The 21,830-nt window shown below is 38.1% G+C and overlaps 1 protein-coding gene and 1 non-coding gene across 2 annotated transcripts in view; both read left to right on the plus strand.

Moving 5' to 3' along the window:
* LOC118557976 overlaps window positions 1-21,830 on the plus strand; it is a 62,822-nt gene that overhangs the window by 33,466 nt on the left and 7,526 nt on the right. The window contains exons 3-16 of the mRNA XM_036128515.1: window positions 12,118-12,152; window positions 12,382-12,428; window positions 14,116-14,150; window positions 14,236-14,270; window positions 14,497-14,543; window positions 16,233-16,267; window positions 16,353-16,387; window positions 16,613-16,659; window positions 18,346-18,380; window positions 18,466-18,500; window positions 18,727-18,773; window positions 20,462-20,496; window positions 20,582-20,616; window positions 20,842-20,888. Coding sequence (XP_035984408.1) covers window positions 12,118-12,152; window positions 12,382-12,428; window positions 14,116-14,150; window positions 14,236-14,270; window positions 14,497-14,543; window positions 16,233-16,267; window positions 16,353-16,387; window positions 16,613-16,659; window positions 18,346-18,380; window positions 18,466-18,500; window positions 18,727-18,773; window positions 20,462-20,496; window positions 20,582-20,616; window positions 20,842-20,888 — 550 coding nt within the window. The remainder of the gene's footprint in view (window positions 1-12,117; window positions 12,153-12,381; window positions 12,429-14,115; window positions 14,151-14,235; window positions 14,271-14,496; window positions 14,544-16,232; window positions 16,268-16,352; window positions 16,388-16,612; window positions 16,660-18,345; window positions 18,381-18,465; window positions 18,501-18,726; window positions 18,774-20,461; window positions 20,497-20,581; window positions 20,617-20,841; window positions 20,889-21,830) is intronic.
* Window positions 10,043-10,628, plus strand: LOC110367664. The gene is made up of 3 exons (XR_004928047.1): window positions 10,043-10,255; window positions 10,340-10,371; window positions 10,561-10,628. It is a non-coding gene; the product is annotated as an uncharacterized LOC110367664 (transcript).

A 21,830-nucleotide genomic window follows, 5' to 3' on the forward strand; every position in this document is an offset into this window, starting at 1 on the left:
ACAGGGAGACAGCAATTACAAATTTTATCAGCGACCGCACATAGCCTATTTTACCCCGACGTGCCTTCCATGGATTGCAAGCTGTTGTCTCATCTTACAGACCACAAACATGTCTTTTTAACAACACTTCACGGACTCCAGAGGGGGTTTGGCTAACCCCCTCTGGAGACAGTCTCCAGTAGACATGTGCTTGTTTACACTTCAGACATTAGTTGTAAGTAAGCCCCAGCCTGTTCCTGGGAGTTAACTAAGATACCATTGAGAGCCATGGGAAAGTTTTAAAAACCGTTTACTCTTTGCAAACCCTCATATATATCTCCCGTGATGTTTTGCACCTGGCACCATTACTGAAGCTTGAATTCCGAAGTCATTGTTCTGCAAAAAAAAAAAAAAAAAAACATCCCAGGTCACTGTTTTAAAGGTCAACTTTGTATAACTTTAAAAAATACACTATTATCATATAAATTATTATATATTTTTATAACAATGGACAGGGATTTTTTTGTATCAGTAGGTATCTTTACATCAGGGAAGACGAAAATCACATGTGGGGTTCCCCAAGGGTCCATTCTGGGTCCCCTTCTCTTCAATATCTACATGCTCCCTCTTACTCAGATAATAAAAAAAAAAACAACATCAGCTACCATAACTATGCAGACGACACACAGCTCTACATCAACATGTCACCAGGTGACTATGAACCAATTCAGGCACTGAGTAAATGCCTAGAAGAAATCAATGCCTGGATGTGCCAACATTTTCTTCAGTTGTATAAAAACAAAACTGAAGTAATAATCTTTGGACCAATAGAGGAGAGATCAGAAGTTAGCACGCAGCTTCAGCTGCTTCAGCTGCTTCAGCTAAAAACCACCAATCAGGCCCGAAATCTGGGAGTAGTGATGGACTCAGACCTGAACCTCCAAAAGCACCTAAAGACAGTTACAAGGTCAGCTTTCTATCACCTGAAGAACATTTCTAGGATTAAAGGACTGATGTCTCAGCAGGATCTGGAAAAACTAATCCATGCGTTTATTTTTAGTAGAATTGATTACTGCAACGGTGTCTTCACAGGTCTGCCTAAAAAGTGGATCAGACAGCTGCAGCTGATCCAGAACGCTGCTGCCCGCGTCCTCACTAAGACTAAGAAAGTAGAGCACATAACCCCAGTTCTAAAGTCCTTACACTGGCTCCCTATATCTCAGAGGATAGACTTTAAAATACTTCTGTTAGTCTATAAATCCCTAAATGGCTTAGCACCTAAATACATCACAGACTTGTTATCAGTGCATCAACCATCCAGACCACTCAAGTCTTCTGGCTCCAGCCTACTCTGCATACCTAGAACCAGAACCAAACATGAAGAAGCAGCATTTAGTTCCTATGCTCCGCTTATCTGGAACAAACTTCCAAAAAACTGTAAAAGTGCTGAAAGCCTGAGTTCTTTTAAATCAAGATTAAAAACACATTTCGTCATGTAAAGCACTTTGCATCGTCTCTGTACTGAAATGTGCTATACAAATAAATTTGCCTTTGCCTTGCCTTCGTCCCAGTGGCAGAAAGTCTGGGAATTGTAGGAACTTGCAAAGAGACAGACTCAGAAAATGTCATGGTTATCCGACAAGATGGATGACCTTCAAGGCCTGACAAGGACTCAGCAAGAGTATCAGGAGTGTGTGTTTTACTGTACTTGTTGTGGAAGCTTAGATCCTTCAAGCTTTCAAGCAACATGTTGCATGTCTTAAAACCTGTAAACTTGAGACTGTAGGAAAAGTAGAGAGAGAATAATAAAGGAGGGCATAAGAAAAGAGATATCAGAGGCTGATGAGGAAAAATGAGAAAGCTTTTATATGTTTATCATAATTTTCTCTTTCAGATCGACACGTCCACCACCATGACCTCAGAAAAATCCTTTATTACAGACAAAACTTCCTGTGAGCAATCCACTAGTTTCTCTAAATCTGAGAAACATGAGACTAGTTCGAGCATCGACAAATCAGAGGTTGATAGATTGAGAGAGCTGAATGAACGCCTTGGTAAAACGATAACTTTCCTGACGAGCCAGAACGAATCTCTGACGGTTGAGGTGGAGCGTCTGACAAAAAAGGAGAGAGAGATAAGTTCCATTTCATGGGAGGAGGAAAAATCCAACAGAGCTGAGGAGATTGAGGTGCTTGAGGAGAAGAACAAAAGTTTGAAGGAGACAATAACAGGCCTAGAAGAAAGGTAGGGCAACAATAAAAGCTTTTTTTCTTTTTCCTAAGTTAGTACAGTATTTCCAAAAGTATTCACAAAATGTAAACTTCTTACACATCTTACATTACAAACACAAAATCTAATTAGAAATGCAAGCAAGGAAATAAAAACTGTTCTTGACTCTCCTCCTGTGGACCAATTTTATCATTTACCTTTACAGGTTTACTTTGACAATCATGCAAAATAAACTGTTGCACTTTTAGCTTCAGCAGTATTGACATAGGATCACAGTTTTCCATCCATTAGATCAGCCTGAATTTCCAGAGCTGCAAGTGGCTCAGGCTCACTTAATATATGAAGTGATACGATTTTAACATATTAGTTTGTTTTTGTTTCATTCTGTTGTTCTGTGCCCCCATGAAAAGACACTGGCCCACCCTGGCCCCCTGCTGAATTGTAATGAATGATAAATGTAAATGCCTTTCTTCTGTTTCTCTGTTATCCAGCCTGGAGAAGGAGAAGAGCATTAGTTTCGAAGCAGAGAAAAAACTTAGGACTTTGCGAACGGTAAATGCAGTACAGCTTCTATAAACGCATTTTGTTCACTGTGATTAGTGGGTTTTTATTTCACTTTATTTTGATGTGTGAATTTTTAGTAATAGCTGTAGCTTTCGTTTTTAAATATGGAGAAAGAAAAAACACACTGAGATTGTTACGAGCCTGCTAAAGATATTTTTCCAACTTTAATGCATGAACTGTTCCTCTTAATATGAAATTCATATTTTGTAGCCTAAATTTAAAGCTTTTTTAAAAAAAAAAAAAAAAAAAAAACAAAACCTTCATCTGACTTGTCCAGTTGTCTAGTATTTCTTTGGCTGTAAAACCCGTAATACTAAGAATAGAAACTGAAAACAATATTTTTAATATATTGTCTATTGTCTATTTGAGATGAATGGTCTAATAACAGGTTAATTCTGAAGATCAATAAAATGTATTTTCATGTAGAAATTTGCTGATCTTGTGAATTATGGAGATCACAACAGCTTAAGTTGGGCCTTTTAAATAAAATCATAACAGCAGATTTTTATGTTTGTGTCAAATTATTGCTGTAAATTTACCTGAGTTTGATTATTTGTACACTAAGCTAATTTTACTCATTACAGGAGAAAGAAGAACTCAAGCTGGAAATCCAGAAACTGGGAAAGAAAATTAGCAGAAAGGAGGAGACGATTTCTAAATTTAAGAAAATGAATGAAACGGTCTGTATCCTGCTCTTCCTTCTCTTGTCTCTCTCTTGCTTTCATCAGGCTGAAGTACTTTATATACTGTATATAAACAGTGGAAGAAAATGAGACACAGTTGGGTAACCTTAAGGTGTAGAAGAGACTCATTACTGTGAGGAAATGTAAACATGTAAAGTTACATGATAGAATATGAAAATTAGTGCAATGAAAAAGCAGAATGTACTGCATAAAACTACATCCATCCAACGATCATGGGAGCAACAGGTATATGAGAACGTCCAGCTTTTCGTTCCCATGCAACACTCTCCAGCTCAGTCTGGGCAGCCCAAGATGTTCCTAGGCACAAATATATTCATTGTGTACACAATTGTTAGGCAACCTCTATTTTTGGGGGTTGATTTTGTTGGAGCTACAGAGATCACTGTCACTCCAAAATAATAAACTTCACACCCAAATTCTTTAGAAAGGCAAAGTGAGGATTAAAAGGGAGTCAACTTTTAGTGTGCAGATCATAAAAATCAAAAAATGTTTCCATATCGTTTGTTGATTTTTACAGCAAATGGTACAACAATATACGTACAACTTAAACTAAATACAACTGCTTACATTTCTGACACACACAAAACATTGACAAACATGAAAACCCTTTTATACTCCAGTCACAAACCTGCTTTTCTACACTGTTTTAAACTGTTAAACAGTGTTAACAGTGTAAACACTGTTCTACACTCCTGTTTAAGAAGAATCAACATGGGGGAGAGAGGGGCGGTTGGTCTCGGGTTACGCTTGGCTCTTGAGCCTCGCTGCTTATCTTTAGCCTTATACCTCTCTGGGTGGATTTTTGGAGAACAGGGTGGCTATTGAAGCTGACTTCCTGGGAGGTTGTTTTGCTCCCCAGTCCTTCCTCCCCATCCCCAGACAACTCCCTCTGCCTGTTCCATCACGCTGACACACGTAGGACCTTGGTAGCTCTCTCTCTCTCTCTCTCTCTCTCTCTCTCTCTCTCTCTCGCTCTCTCTCTCTCTCTCTCTCTCTCTCTCTCTCTCTCTCTCTCTCTCTCTCTCTCTCTCTCTCTCTCTCTCTCTCTCTCTCTCTCTCTCTCTCTCTCTCTCTCTCTCTCTCTCTCTCTCTCTCTCTCTCTCTCTCTCTCTCTCTCAAAAATCTAATTAAAGTTCTCTGTGTTTGTATTTTGCTATGTATATTGTGAGTGAGGCTCAGATTAAGAAGCTGGTGCACAAAATAAAAAAATTGAGAACACAAACAGATAGAACATCCGAGTTTAGTCCTTTGCTTCAAACAGGTTTCAGGTTGTGGAGGTGTGGCCGATCTGAGCGTCTCTTTCTTTCTCTGAGCCACCTGAAAATCCTCAGGATTCTGTTGAGGATGTTGCAACTTTATAGCAGTTTAATTCAAATTATGTTCTGATTTTATCCCCACTACTTTTGTTATGATGGTTGTATAGATGTAACTGCAACAGATTTTTTTCTTTTTTCTTTTTTTTGGTGGGGGGGAGGGGGACGGAGTGCACCAAGCTGGTTGGGACACTGTGTGTGGCTAAAAAAGTTTGGGAACCCCTGCTCTGGGGGACTCTCCGCCCGCTTTTTTCAGTGCCCCTGACTTGCTTGCATTTTCCTGCATTTCACCTTTTATCTCTTAGCCAAAACTATAGTATGGTGGATTTAGTTATTTTTATTCATTTTATTTTTTATTTTTTTTTCCCTGTGTGGACTACTTTAGTTTTCAGCTAATCCACAAAAGATTCCTTTTTACAACCCAGAGGAGTCAGTTCTCAGGAAAAACACTGTTATGGAAATAATTCAACATGAAGTGGATATGGAGAAGGACCACCCGATTCAAAAGAAGCCTGCCTTCACCACAGAGGACTTTGACACGCTTCTACAGAAAATAGCTGATATGGAGCAGAAAATCCGCCAACTTGAATTGAATTATGATGTAAACACTGCATATGGAAATGAAACAACCTTGCCTGTGATTCAAAACGGTGACCAGCAGCCCAGTGATCCAGTGAACAAACAGTTCCCTGAGGAAAATGAGAATCCCTGGACCACTCTGGGGGCAAGACCAAAAGCTCAAGGATCCACACACCTAGACAAAGAAAACCGTCCGATACTACAGAGAAGTGTCCCAAGAAAAGTGAAACAACAACAGGCTGTTCTCACAACAAATGATAGGAGTAAACCTGCTGGAAATGTTGGAATTCCGTTACAAAACAGATTCGCTCCACTTCAAGATGTGACCCAGGAGGATCATGACAACAATCAAAGGTATGTCAACAATCTTCGCTCTAAGCTACCAGAGATAAAACAAGCCACAGGGCCAAGGACCCTGATATTATGCAATGTATCTGTAAGTGAGATTAAACACTTCTGCAACAAGAACAGCGCAAAAGTGTTGATTTATAACTCTTTGAACTATGGCCTGGTGTCTAATGTTACAGAGATCCAAGGATCATGAAAGAACGCCCAACCCTGGAAAAACTCATCCTGCAAGCAGAAGCCTTGGGCGACGCCACCCAGATAAATTCAGCAGTATTGGAAGAGGATTACATTCGTCTGCTGAATTTAGTTGATGGACTTAATGTCAACGTGTTTCTCAGCGGCCCTTACGTGTCCAGTAATTTTGGAGAGGAGTTTTTTTCAAAAGTTCGGAAGCTAAACATATGGCTGAAAAAAACATGCAAACAAAAAGTTGTAACCTTCAAAGACAACTTTAACATCTTTTGGGAGAGGACACATCTGTTCAACGCAGACAGTTTCTCTCCAAATAGGTCAGCACCATCAGCTTTGTCCCAAAACAAAGTTCATCCAGTGCCAAAACAAATGATAAGCCCAGTACAGCCTGAACAAGCCAAGATAAAGATATCCAGAAAGATGACACAGAAGGAGGCTACATCAGAATTACTGCAGGATTCATCCCAGATCTCAGCAGGACAAAAAGAGGACCCCTCTTTAACTTCCAAAGAGAACCAAAAACCTCCATCCCTATGAACACCGGTCCAGACTGCATCCACCTCCCCTTCTTCTCAACAAAGCCCAGAAGTTCCTTTTCTGGAATTTTCTCACAACATGAACAAAGTTTTTAAGATTGGCCTACAGCTGATATCTTCTTTTCTTGACTTCATTATTGACAATAATCTTGATGTCATGTTTTTAACAGAAACATGGTTGCATGAATTTAATCAAGCAGCCATTCTGATGGAGTCAACTTCTCTAAACTACAGTTTTCTTTGTGAGAGCAGACAGCAAAGGAAAGATGGAGTGGCAACATTGTTTAAGGATTCATTAAGGTTTAAAAATGTGTTTTTGGGAAAATGTGACTCTTTTGAACATTTGGCTCTCCAGGTAAAGAGCCCGGCACGAACTATGTTTCTCAGTGTTTTCAGGCCTCCTAAGTCCACATCAAACTTTGTGGAAGACTTCAACTTTCACGCTGACAACCCTGAAGACAGAGGTGCAAAAGAACTGTGTGACACACTTAGAAACATGTCAAACAGCCAACGCACAAACAGGGACATATTTTAGACTTGATCATCCCTAAAGGTATCATTTAGTGAAAGAATCATTTCCAAAACGCATCTTTAAGGGCTATACCACAGAAATATTTACCCAACCTTAGTCTGCTACTTCAACCTTTACTGTAACTCAGTAGATGAGCTAGTAGATAACTTTCATCCTAAAGTCTCAAACATCATTGACTGAATTGCTACAGTTAAAGTGAAGGTTGTTTCTGGTAAGAAAAAATCTCCTTTGAGAAATGCTCAAGCAGTTAGAACTGAATAAATGGAATGTGGAAAAGCTTAACGCATGCTTCTTTGGCTTCATGGACCTCACTTTGATGTGTAAAATGCTTTTTAAATAAAGTCAGACTTATTGATTGATATCCACAAGGGCCAACCAAGGACCTTGTTACAGCGAGGCAACATTGCTAATGACTAACCAACGTACAGCCCTGCTGTAAATCCAGTTTTTTTTTAACTAAGGTGTTTAAACCAAGGAAGGATGTCTCTAATTTGTTTCCAAGGTTTAATTGGTAACACCAACAAAATATATCTATTCATTCATCTTTTCCTTCCCCATTGTCCTTCTGCATAACCAGGAAAAGGAACAGATATTGAAGACAACACAAATCACTAGGAAAGGGGGCTTCAGTGTTGACACTGTTGATGGTGTCGGGTTTAACCTGGAGGAATTAGAGAAGAGGATCTTCAAAAGTGCTGAAGAGAAATTCACTAACATTAAAGTTTATTACAAAACCAAGGTAAGAGATGACGGGAATAGATTATCTCATTGATTGTCAAATGTATGGTAGGAGAGTGGAAGCAAAGAGAGGCAAACCAGTGAGTGCAATTCCCTTGAACTTGCAAAATGTTAAAGTAATGTTCTAATTTATGTTCTTAACGAGCAGGAAGACTTTCTCTGTTTAAATAAAGAGAATAATGTTGGCTAGTAGACTGGCAACCTGTCCAGGGTGTTCCCCGCCTCTCCCCCTTTGACTGCTGGAGATAGGCAGCAGCACCCCTCGCGACCCCATGAGGGATAAACTAGTAAGAAAATGGATGGATCCATTTTCTTACTAGTTTATCCGTAAGTAAATGGATGCTGGTGCCTATCTCCAGCGTGCAATGGGTGAGAGACGAGGTACACCCTGGACAGGTTGCCAGTCTATTGCAGGGCAGCACAGTGACGGACAACCATTCACGCACACCTAACGACAATTTAGAGAGAACAGTTAACCTAACAGTCATGTTTTTGGACTGTGGGAGGAAGCCGGAGTACCCAGAGAGAATATGCAAACTCCATGCATAAAGACCCAGGGCTGGACTTGAACCCTGAACCAGGTGAAAATAACGAAGGTGATGAGCTGAGGGAGAAAGAGACTAAAGACAGGGAAACAGAGATTTAACAGAAACAGGGTACCAGGAACTAATATAATGACAGGGATAAACGCTAAAGGAAAAATAACTAGAGACATGATCAAAAAATAACAAAATCCAAACGCAAACAAAGGATCCTGTCAGTGATTAAACAAACAGACACCAATGTTCTCCAAGGCTGATACAACTAAAACATTCAGCAGCTGCATAAAAAAGTCACTAAGTTTCTCTTGAAATGGGAACTGCATGTTTTGATGCAGTCATTCTGTGTCTTGGTCTGACCTTTCAATGACTGTAACGTCCAACCAATGACTTTTGTTCCTGCAGGTGGAGGAATTGGAAAAGACAGTGGATGAGAAAGAAGCAGAACTCGTTAAGGCCCGTAGGGAGAACTCAGAGCACACTCGTCTGATTGAGGATTATAAATTGCAGATCTCGTCCTTCAATGAAAGAGTACGTGAGACACAATTCTGAAGTTTACTTCTTCTCTCCTAAATTTAATAACAATTCACCTCTTATTCTTTCTCTAACCCTGGTAACCCCCCCCCCCCCCCACCACCACCACACACACACACACACACACACACACACACACACACACACACACACACACAAAATGTCCAGATAAAGAAAGCAGAGACACTACATTCGAAGGAAATATCACGTTTAAATAAAGAAATCCAAAAAAGTAAAGCAGAGATAAAGGCCATGGAGGAAAAGATAGAGTTTCATTCTCAAACTGTTAAGGAAACCACCAAGGTGGAGTTGGACGCACAACTGATTATCTACAAGGAATATCTAGATCATTTGGAGGGCAGGTAATGTTCTGAAAGATCAAACATGTCATTCTATTGTCCTACAACAAGTTTAATTGTTTTACTTGTTCGTCTTTTACAGGTTCAAGATACATGAGACAGACGAATCCGCTGGTGGAGGTAAGCGTCCTGCTTAAAACCAAAACACCACACTTAAACTCTGACCCCACAGAGAAACAAATCAGTCATTAACATGTTCCAAATACCAGTTTAAAAAAATACGAACCACTATTTATGCAAAGTAACCCCCACCAAAATCCTAGATGTTGATTATCTTCTGGGTGACTCCCTCTGTTGTGATTGTTGGGTCATCTACGGTGCGACACGTCATGGTGAACAGGTTTAGGGTATTGAAGTTAAATTCCCACAGATGCTGAATCAGACAAATCTGATATTTCCCTCCTGTGACTCTTAATTTCAAGAGGAGCAACAAAGTGTCCGCCTTCACCAAGAGCCGGTTCCTTTTACTGTCTAAAAACGTTGTGTGTGTGAAACCTAAGTTTTCGTTATCTTAGATTTCTATTGTTTTTAATGGAACAGTCACAGTGTTACATTAAAAACATGACTCCGGCGATTTGTTAAACCTGTGGAGTCATGGGAAAACCTTTGGAGTTCAGAGGGGGATTGTCATTGTTTTTTTTTTATTTAAATTTCACTCAAATGCTTGGAGTACTTAAAATGTAATATATATAATAAATATTATATTCCCTCTGATGTTTTCAGGATATGTTGTATCAGAGAAAAGCACAGAAACCACGGAAAAGACCAAGACAAAGACTAAAATTGTCCAAGCTGACACTCGTCAAAAGGTAAAATGTTTTCTGTTGAATTTTTGGATTTTTGACAGATTTTCATGCAAATGTATAAAATGGACAACTTTGTTTTATTAGAGCTTCATATTTAGTAATATAAGCTTAACCTATGCTATTTGAATTAAAAACTGTTTTTAAATTAATAAAATTTGATTAGATTTGTTAGATTAGCAATTTCCACTCAGATTTACCGTTAATGTTTCCACTATTTAAATGTTTTTTTTTTGAGAAACTTTGATTTCTTTCTAATTTGGACACACATTAGAAGATTCATCACAGTCAGGAAACAGAAAGGAGGTAACATTAGCGCAATTAAACATTATATTGCCAGTCATTTTATGTAAAACCTTTAACACGTCTTGATCTGATATTTGTTTGCAGTGTTTCCCAACAAGAGGAAGCAGAGAAGCAAGGTATGAGTTAACCTTCTGGGGATGCAGCTGAATACTGAGTTAAAATGAATATGTCAGCGTCCTCCTTCAATAATGTTTAGGTTTTCATTTATAAGCATATTAAGATTTTCATCTTAATACCCTTTAAAAAATAAAAGTTTAGGTTAAGGAGGATGATATAAACTCAGCTTTTGTTTCCTGTTTGTACAGAAACTAAAGACAGCGATGGAGATGATGACAGTGATGAAGATACATCTGATGACGGACAGGTAAACATGCCGCAGGTTTTCTCAAGCATCACTTTTTCCCTGAAGGTTAACCATTTTGAGAATTTCTTGATACAAATTAACAGCTTCTCATACCTTAAAGAAAGTGAAGGGGTCCATCTTCACTCTGTAGTTCAGAAGAACACAGAAGTAAAACGTTTAAAGTGGGGTTTAGCTAACAGAGTAGGGAAGGAAACTCCAACATCCTTCTCTCCAGATCTCTTCTCCAGTCTCCCTAAAGGTTTCCAAGCAGCTCCAGGGTCCAAAGGGACATTTTAGCTCTCCAGTAAGTTCTGGATGTTTCTCTCAGTGAAACAATCCTGGAAAACCTCCAGAGGATGGAGTCTGGAGGACACCAAAGACACCCAAGCCTTACTGATTTCTTACATCAGTAATCTACAAAGAGTTACCAAGATAAACATGTTAAACTGGTGATTAGCATCAATAAGTCCAAAAGTTTATCTTGTGAACAGATCATTAATGTCTCTGAGAATATACTGGCTGTTCCAGCATTTAGTCAGTTTCACACTGGATTGTTCTCCAATAGAAACCATCATCCACCAGATGCTCTGTACTGACTGTGTAAATAATTCATACTCGCTAGAGGAGAGATTTAGAACTGAAGGTTTAAAGTAACTTTCCACAGTCTGGTCGTCATCTGTTGTAAGGAAATGTAACTTCAGCAATAAATCAGAGTTATGTTACATTAGATTATGGGTACTTCCTGTTATATTTCATCAGTCAACTGGTTCATATGGAGAATAAAACCACAGTCAATGGAAAACAAGGTGTACAGTAAAATCATCATAAACTATATATAATTACAGTCATTTGCAATATATTGGAATAGAATATTTCATATTATTGAAAATGTCATTTATTTCACCAGCTAAATTTATTAAGGAAATAATTTATATTGGTTAAAACATACTGATAAGGTTTTAAGGCCTTTTTCTGTTAATTGTGTTTTTTCACCTCCATAAATGTTCTATCAGACCAAAGAAAAAGCTAAAATGTTCATGCAGAAATGGGGATTAATGAAAAGTATGTTTAACACTGGCTTAAAAATTGTGTTTTCAAAAGTTACTTTTAATCTGACAAACAAGCTTCGTAGAAATGTGTGTTTTTATTTATTGAATACGACTGTATTAATGACTCTGGAGAATTTTTAAAGTCATCTTAGTAATTCAGAACTAATGAAATAATTAAACTAACATCAAGAAATCAAGCACATAAATATGAAAAGGTTTGTTTACATCTATGAGAGAAACCAGAAGGGTCAAAGGTTACGTATGAAACAGTGAAGGAGTTAAATGACTGCAGCAGTCCTGCTCTTTTCATGCAGTTTTGTTCAACAAACCTTTTCTTTCTTCTCACCCAGATCCCTGATTTACCAGAGGAGGGCCAGCCTGAAAGGTAATGTTGGTCAACTTCAGCTGCACGTCAGGGTCAACCTTTTCTGAACTAGTTTAACAAGTCTCTGCCTGATATTTGTTTGCAGTGATCCTCAAGGAGAGAACAAAGATAATAACCAAGGTATGAACTTTCTCGTTGTTACCTGAACGCATCAGAAGATAAACAGACAGAGAATGTCAGTGTTCTCCTGTAATGATGCACATGATCAGTCTTTCATTTAGAAGCAGATTTAGATTTTCATGCTCTGTCTTAGAACCTATCAGCACTTTATTGGTCTCCACCCTTTAAAAATAGAAGCTTAGGTAGAGGAGGATGATATTAACTCAGCTTTTCTTTCCTGTTTGTGAAGGACAAGAAGGAAGCCTTGGAACTGTGGAGGACGATCCATCACTCCAGGTACTGATGGAAAGGAGTTGGAGACTATAAATGGAAACAAACTTTCTTGGGACAGTGCTTGCACACTTTCATATTGGTGAATATTTACTTACTAAATAAACTTAAACCTACACCCCTGGACCAGTCCCAACAATCTCTAAAGGACAGAAACTAAAACGCTGCTTGGTCTAGTTAACCTCCTGAACAATCTACAAACTATAACAGAATGCTGAAATTTAGACAGAGAGGAATAGAGGCAAGGCATGGTCGTTGAAGATTAAAATGTATAAAGGACCGATTGTAAGTGATATTTTTATAGCTATGTTCTCATCACATCAAGAAAAAGTCACTCTAAACCTCCACAGCAGCAACATTCAGCGCAGCAACTCAGAATATCTCGTCAAAAATGGAAACTTAAGAAGTGAAAGGAGAAATCTAGAGAAAAGTGAGAAAGAATGATGCTTGATGGACTTCATCAGATGACCACAGTATACTGGCATCTTTATAAAAATAGTTAAATCATGTTTTCTATACATTACTTACTTGGAGGAACACACAGCAGGCTTCCATAAGCCAGCAGAGCAGCTAGCAGAGCAGGGAAGGAAACTCCAACGTCATTCTCTCCAGATCCCTTCTCCAGTCTCCCTGAAGGTTTCCAAGCAGCTCCAGGGTCCAAAGGGACATTTTAGCTCTCCAGTAATTTCTGGATGTTTCTCTCAGTAAAACAATCCTGGAAAACCTCCAGAGAATGGAGTCTGGAGGACACCAAAGACACCCAAGCCTTGCTGATTTCTTACATCAGTAATCTACAAAGAGTTGCCAAGATAAACATGTTAAACTGGTGATTAGCATCAATAAGTCCAAAGGTTTATCTTGTGAACAGATAATTAATGTCTCTGAGAATAAACTGGCTGTTCCAGCATTTAGTCAGTTTCACACTGGAGTTTTCTCCAATAGAAACCATCATCCACCAGATGCTCTGTACTGACCGTGTAAATAATTCATACTCGCTAGAGGAGAGATTTAGAAATGTAATATTTCAGCAATCAACTGTTTCATATGGAGAATAAAACAACAATTAATGGAAAACAAGATACATTAAATATTCTCAATACAACATATGATTACAATCATGTTCAATAAATTAGAATGTGATTGAAAAGTTGACTAGCTTCAGTAATTCAATTCATTAAGGGAAACACATTACAGAGATTATCACAGACTGATGTTTTTAAAGCCTTTTTTCTGGTGCTTGGGATTTTCTTCTCCTCCTCCAGCTAATAAAAAGCCAGAATTTAGGTTTAAAAATTGACATCAGATCAAAAAAAGCTCCAATTCTCATGCAAAAATGGAGGCTTAATGAAAGTTATGTTTAACACAGGTTTAAAGGTCGCTTTTTTTTCAAAAGGTACTTTTAATCTGACAGACGAGCCTCTTTGAAATGTGTGTTTTTATTTATTGAATATGGCTGTTTATCTGACTTTTAAAATATTTTTAGACTTATCTCAGTGATTCAGGACCACAGCAATAATTAAACTGACATCTAGTAGTCAGGCACATAAATATGAAAAGGTTTGTTTACATCTATGAGAGAAAGCAGAAGGGTCAAAGGTTACGCATTAAACAGTAGAGGAGCTAAATGACTGCAGCAGTCCTGCTCTCTTCATGCAGTTTTGTTCAACAAACCTTTTATTTTCTTCTTACCCAGAACTCTGGTTCACCAGAGGATGAGGAGCCTAAAAGGTAATGTTGGTCAACTTCAGCTGCACGTCAGGATCAAGCTTTTCTGAACTAGTTTAACAAGTCTCTGCCTGATATTTGTTTGCAGTGATCCTGAACCAGACAGCGGAGATAATAACCAAGGTATGAACTTTCTCGTTGTTACCTGAACACATCAGAAGATAAACAGAGAATGTCAGTGTTCTCCTGTAATAATGCACATGTTCAGTTTTTAAGTGATAAGTAGATTTAGATTTTCATGCTCTGTCTTAGAACCTATCAGCAGTTTATTGGTCTCCACCCTTTAGAAAATAGAAGCTTAGGTAGAGGAGGATGATATTAACTCAGCTTTTCTTTCCTGTTTGTGAAGGACAAGAAGGAAGCCTTGGAACTGTGGAGGACAATCCATCACTCCAGGTACTGATGGAAAGGAGTTGGAGACTATAAATGGAAACAAACTTTCTTGGGACAGTGCTTGCACACTTTCATATTGGTGAAAATTTACTTTTTAAATAAACTTAAACCTACACCCCTGGACCAGTCCCAACAATCTCTAAAGGACAAAAACTAAAACGCTGCTTGGTCTAGTTAACCTCCTGAACAATCTACAAACTATAACAGAATGCTGAAATTTAGACAGAGAGGAATAGAGGCAAGGCATGGTCGTTGAAGATTAAAATGTATAAAGGACAGATTGTAAGTGATATTTTTATAGCTATGTTCTCATCACATCAAGAAAAAGTCACTCTGAACCTCCACAGCAGCAACATTCAGCGCAGCAACTCAGAATATCTCGTCAAAAATAGAAACTTTTAAGTAGTGAAAGGAGAAATCTAGAGAAAAGTGAGAAAGAATGATGCTTGATGGACTTGCTCAGATGACCACAGTATACTGGCATCTTTATAAAAATTGTTTAAATCATGTTTTCTATACATTACTTACTTGGAGGAAGACACAGCAGGCTTCCATAAGCTAACAGAGCAGCTAGCAGAGCAGGGAAGGAAACTCCAACGTCCTTCTCTCCAGATCCCTTCTCCAGTCTCCCTGAAGGTTCCCAAGCAGCTCCAGGGTCCAAAGGAACATTTTAGCTCTCCAGTAAGTTCTGGATGTTTCTCTCAGTAAAACAATCCTGGAAAACCTCCAGAGAATGGAGTCTGTAGGACACCAAAGACACCCAAGCCTTGCTGATTTCTTACATCAGTAATCTACAAAGAGTTGCCAAGATAAACATGTTAAACTGGTGATTAGCATCAATAAGTCCAAAGGTTTATCTTGTGAACAGATAATTAATGTCTCTGAGAATAAACTGGCTGTTCCAGCATTTAGTCAGTTTCACACTGGAGTTTTCTCCAATAGAAACCATCATCCACCAGATGCTCTGTACTGACCGTGTAAATAATTCATACTCGCTAGAGGAGAGATTTAGAAATGTAATATTTCAGCAATCAACTGTTTCATATGGAGAATAAAACAACAATTAATGGAAAACAAGATACATTAAATATTCTCAATACAACATATGATTACAATCATGTTCAATAAATTAGAATGTGATTGAAAAGTTGACTAGCTTCAGTAATTCAATTCATTAAGGGAAACACATTACAGAGATTATCACAGACTGATGTTTTAAAGCCTTTTTTCTGGTGCTTGGGATTTTCTTCTCCTCCTCCAGCTAATAAAAAGCCAGAATTTAGGTTTAAAAATTGACATCAGATCAAAAAAAGCTCCAATTCTCATGCAAAAATGGAGGCTTAATGAAAGTTATGTTTAACACAGGTTTAAAGGTCGCTTTTTTTTCAAAAGGTACTTTTAATCTGACAGACGAGCCTCTTTGAAATGTGTGTTTTTATTTATTGAATATGGCTGTTTATCTGACTTTTAAAATATTTTTAGACTTATCTCAGTGATTCAGGACCACAGCAATAATTAAACTGACATCTAGTAGTCAGGCACATAAATATGAAAAGGTTTGTTTACATCTATGAGAGAAAGCAGAAGGGTCAAAGGTTACGCATTAAACAGTAAAGGAGCTAAATGACTGCAGCAGTCCTGCTCTCTTCATGCAGTTTTGTTCAACAAACCTTTTATTTTCTTCTTACCCAGAACTCTGGTTCACCAGAGGATGAGGAGCCTAAAAGGTAATGTTGGTCAACTTCAGCTGCACGTCAGGATCAACCTTTTCTGAACTAGTTTAACAAGTCTCTGCCTGATATTTGTTTGCAGTGATCCTGAACCAGACAGCGGAGATAATAACCAAGGTATGAACTTTCTCGTTGTTACCTGAACACATCAGAAGATAAACAGAGAATGTCAGTGTTCTCCTGTAATAATGCACATGTTCAGTTTTTAAGTGATAAGTAGATTTAGATTTTCATGCTCTGTCTTAGAACCTATCAGCACTTTATTGGTCTCCACCCTTTAAAAATAGAAGCTTAGGTAGAGGAGGATGATATTAACTCAGCTTTTCTTTCCTGTTTGTGAAGGACAAGAAGGAAGCCTTGGAACTGTGGAGGACAATCTATCACTCCAGGTACTGATGGAAAGGAGTTGGAGACTATAAATGGAAACAAACTTTCTTGGGACAGTGCTTGCACACTTTCATATTGGTGAAAATTTACTTTTTAAATAAACTTAAACCTACACCCCTGGACCAGTCCCAACAATCTCTAAAGGACAGAAACTAAAACGCTGCTTGGTCTAGTTAACCTCCTGAACAATCTACAAACTATAACAGAATGCTGAAATTTAGACAGAGAGGAATAGAGGCAAGGCATGGTCGTTGAAGATTAAAATGTATAAAGGACAGATTGTAAGTGATATTTTTATAGCTATGTTCTCATCACATCAAGAAAAAGTCACTCTAAACCTCCACAGCAGCAACATTCAGCGCAGCAACTCAGAATATCTCGTCAAAATGGAAACTTAAGAAGTGAAAGGAGAAATCTAGAGAAAGGTGAGAAAGAATGACGCTTGATGGACTTGATCAGATGACCACAGTATACTGGAATCTTTATAAAAATAGTTAAATCATGTTTTCTATACATTACTTACTTGGAGGAACACACAGCAGGCTTCCATAAGCCAACAGAGCAGCTAGCAGAGCAGGGAAGGAAACTCCAACGTCCTTCTCTCCAGATCCCTTCTCCAGTCTCCCTGAAGGTTCCCAAGCAGCTCCAGGGTCCAAAGGAACATTTTAGCTCTCCAGTAATTTCTGGATGTTTCTCTCAGTAAAACAATCCTGGAAAACCTCCAGAGAATGGAGTCTGTAGGACACCAAAGACACCCAAGCCTTGCTGATTTCTTACATCAGTAATCTACAAAGAGTTGCCAAGATAAACATGTTAAACTGGTGATTAGCATCAATAAGTCCAAAGGTTTATCTTGTGAACAGATAATTAATGTCTCTGAGAATAAACTGGCTGTTCCAGCATTTAGTCAGTTTCACACTGGAGTTTTCTCCAATAGAAACCATCATCCACCAGATGCTCTGTACTGACCGTGTAAATAATTCATACTCGCTAGAGGAGAGATTTAGAAATGTAATATTTCAGCAATCAACTGTTTCATATGGAGAATAAAACAACAATTAATGGAAAACAAGATACATTAAATATTCTCAATACAACATATGATTACAATCATGTTCAATAAATTAGAATGTGATTGAAAAGTTGACTAGCTTCAGTAATTCAATTCATTAAGGGAAACACATTACAGAGATTATCACAGACTGATGTTTTTAAAGCCTTTTTTCTGGTGCTTGGGATTTTCTTCTCCTCCTCCAGCTAATAAAAAGCCAGAATTTAGGTTTAAAAATTGACATCAGATCAAAAAAAGCTCCAATTCTCATGCAAAAATGGAGGCTTAATGAAAGTTATGTTTAACACAGGTTTAAAGGTCGCTTTTTTTTCAAAAGGTACTTTTAATCTGACAGACGAGCCTCTTTGAAATGTGTGTTTTTATTTATTGAATATGGCTGTTTATCTGACTTTTAAAATATTTTTAGACTTATCTCAGTGATTCAGGACCACAGCAATAATTAAACTGACATCTAGTAGTCAGGCACATAAATATGAAAAGGTTTGTTTACATCTATGAGAGAAAGCAGAAGGGTCAAAGGTTACGCATTAAACAGTAGAGGAGCTAAATGACTGCAGCAGTCCTGCTCTCTTCATGCAGTTTTGTTCAACAAACCTTTTATTTTCTTCTTACCCAGAACTCTGGTTCACCAGAGGATGAGGAGCCTAAAAGGTAATGTTGGTCAACTTCAGCTGCACGTCAGGATCAAGCTTTTCTGAACTAGTTTAACAAGTCTCTGCCTGATATTTGTTTGCAGTGATCCTGAACCAGACAGCGGAGATAATAACCAAGGTATGAACTTTCTCGTTGTTACCTGAACACATCAGAAGATAAACAGAGAATGTCAGTGTTCTCCTGTAATAATGCACATGTTCAGTTTTTAAGTGATAAGTAGATTTAGATTTTCATGCTCTGTCTTAGAACCTATCAGCAGTTTATTGGTCTCCACCCTTTAGAAAATAGAAGCTTAGGTAGAGGAGGATGATATTAACTCAGCTTTTCTTTCCTGTTTGTGAAGGACAAGAAGGAAGCCTTGGAACTGTGGAGGACAATCCATCACTCCAGGTACTGATGGAAAGGAGTTGGAGACTATAAATGGAAACAAACTTTCTTGGGACAGTGCTTGCACACTTTCATATTGGTGAAAATTTACTTTTTAAATAAACTTAAACCTACACCCCTGGACCAGTCCCAACAATCTCTAAAGGACAAAAACTAAAACGCTGCTTGGTCTAGTTAACCTCCTGAACAATCTACAAACTATAACAGAATGCTGAAATTTAGACAGAGAGGAATAGAGGCAAGGCATGGTCGTTGAAGATTAAAATGTATAAAGGACAGATTGTAAGTGATATTTTTATAGCTATGTTCTCATCACATCAAGAAAAAGTCACTCTGAACCTCCACAGCAGCAACATTCAGCGCAGCAACTCAGAATATCTCGTCAAAAATAGAAACTTTTAAGTAGTGAAAGGAGAAATCTAGAGAAAAGTGAGAAAGAATGATGCTTGATGGACTTGCTCAGATGACCACAGTATACTGGCATCTTTATAAAAATTGTTAAATCATGTTTTCTATACATTACTTACTTGGAGGAAGACACAGCAGGCTTCCATAAGCTAACAGAGCAGCTAGCAGAGCAGGGAAGGAAACTCCAACGTCCTTCTCTCCAGATCCCTTCTCCAGTCTCCCTGAAGGTTCCCAAGCAGCTCCAGGGTCCAAAGGAACATTTTAGCTCTCCAGTAAGTTCTGGATGTTTCTCTCAGTAAAACAATCCTGGAAAACCTCCAGAGAATGGAGTCTGTAGGACACCAAAGACACCCAAGCCTTGCTGATTTCTTACATCAGTAATCTACAAAGAGTTGCCAAGATAAACATGTTAAACTGGTGATTAGCATCAATAAGTCCAAAGGTTTATCTTGTGAACAGATAATTAATGTCTCTGAGAATAAACTGGCTGTTCCAGCATTTAGTCAGTTTCACACTGGAGTTTTCTCCAATAGAAACCATCATCCACCAGATGCTCTGTACTGACCGTGTAAATAATTCATACTCGCTAGAGGAGAGATTTAGAAATGTAATATTTCAGCAATCAACTGTTTCATATGGAGAATAAAACAACAATTAATGGAAAACAAGATACATTAAATATTCTCAATACAACATATGATTACAATCATGTTCAATAAATTAGAATGTGATTGAAAAGTTGACTAGCTTCAGTAATTCAATTCATTAAGGGAAACACATTACAGAGATTATCACAGACTGATGTTTTAAAGCCTTTTTTCTGGTGCTTGGGATTTTCTTCTCCTCCTCCAGCTAATAAAAAGCCAGAATTTAGGTTTAAAAATTGACATCAGATCAAAAAAAGCTCCAATTCTCATGCAAAAATGGAGGCTTAATGAAAGTTATGTTTAACACAGGTTTAAAGGTCGCTTTTTTTTCAAAAGGTACTTTTAATCTGACAGACGAGCCTCTTTGAAATGTGTGTTTTTATTTATTGAATATGGCTGTTTATCTGACTTTTAAAATATTTTTAGACTTATCTCAGTGATTCAGGACCACAGCAATAATTAAACTGACATCTAGTAGTCAGGCACATAAATATGAAAAGGTTTGTTTACATCTATGAGAGAAAGCAGAAGGGTCAAAGGTTACGCATTAAACAGTAAAGGAGCTAAATGACTGCAGCAGTCCTGCTCTCTTCATGCAGTTTTGTTCAACAAACCTTTTATTTTCTTCTTACCCAGAACTCTGGTTCACCAGAGGATGAGGAGCCTAAAAGGTAATGTTGGTCAACTTCAGCTGCACGTCAGGATCAACCTTTTCTGAACTAGTTTAACAAGTCTCTGCCTGATATTTGTTTGCAGTGATCCTGAACCAGACAGCGGAGATAATAACCAAGGTATGAACTTTCTCGTTGTTACCTGAACACATCAGAAGATAAACAGAGAATGTCAGTGTTCTCCTGTAATAATGCACATGTTCAGTTTTTAAGTGATAAGTAGATTTAGATTTTCATGCTCTGTCTTAGAACCTATCAGCACTTTATTGGTCTCCACCCTTTAAAAATAGAAGCTTAGGTAGAGGAGGATGATATTAACTCAGCTTTTCTTTCCTGTTTGTGAAGGACAAGAAGGAAGCCTTGGAACTGTGGAGGACAATCTATCACTCCAGGTACTGATGGAAAGGAGTTGGAGACTATAAATGGAAACAAACTTTCTTGGGACAGTGCTTGCACACTTTCATATTGGTGAAAATTTACTTTTTAAATAAACTTAAACCTACACCCCTGGACCAGTCCCAACAATCTCTAAAGGACAGAAACTAAAACGCTGCTTGGTCTAGTTAACCTCCTGAACAATCTACAAACTATAACAGAATGCTGAAATTTAGACAGAGAGGAATAGAGGCAAGGCATGGTCGTTGAAGATTAAAATGTATAAAGGACAGATTGTAAGTGATATTTTTATAGCTATGTTCTCATCACATCAAGAAAAAGTCACTCTAAACCTCCACAGCAGCAACATTCAGCGCAGCAACTCAGAATATCTCGTCAAAAATGGAAACTTAAGAAGTGAAAGGAGAAATCTAGAGAAAGGTGAGAAAGAATGACGCTTGATGGACTTGATCAGATGACCACAGTATACTGGAATCTTTATAAAAATAGTTAAATCATGTTTTCTATACATTACTTACTTGGAGGAACACACAGCAGGCTTCCATAAGCCAACAGAGCAGCTAGCAGAGCAGGGAAGGAAACTCCAACGTCCTTCTCTCCAGATCCCTTCTCCAGTCTCCCTGAAGGTTCCCAAGCAGCTCCAGGGTCCAAAGGAACATTTTAGCTCTCCAGTAATTTCTGGATGTTTCTCTCAGTAAAACAATCCTGGAAAACCTCCAGAGAATGGAGTCTGTAGGACACCAAAGACACCCAAGCCTTGCTGATTTCTTACATCAGTAATCTACAAAGAGTTGCCAAGATAAACATGTTAAACTGGTGATTAGCATCAATAAGTCCAAAGGTTTATCTTGTGAACAGATAATTAATGTCTCTGAGAATAAACTGGCTGTTCCAGCATTTAGTCAGTTTCACACTGGAGTTTTCTCCAATAGAAACCA

Source organism: Fundulus heteroclitus, chromosome 24 (assembly GCF_011125445.2).
Source record: "Fundulus heteroclitus isolate FHET01 chromosome 24, MU-UCD_Fhet_4.1, whole genome shotgun sequence".
Lineage (NCBI taxonomy): Eukaryota > Metazoa > Chordata > Actinopteri > Cyprinodontiformes > Fundulidae > Fundulus > Fundulus heteroclitus.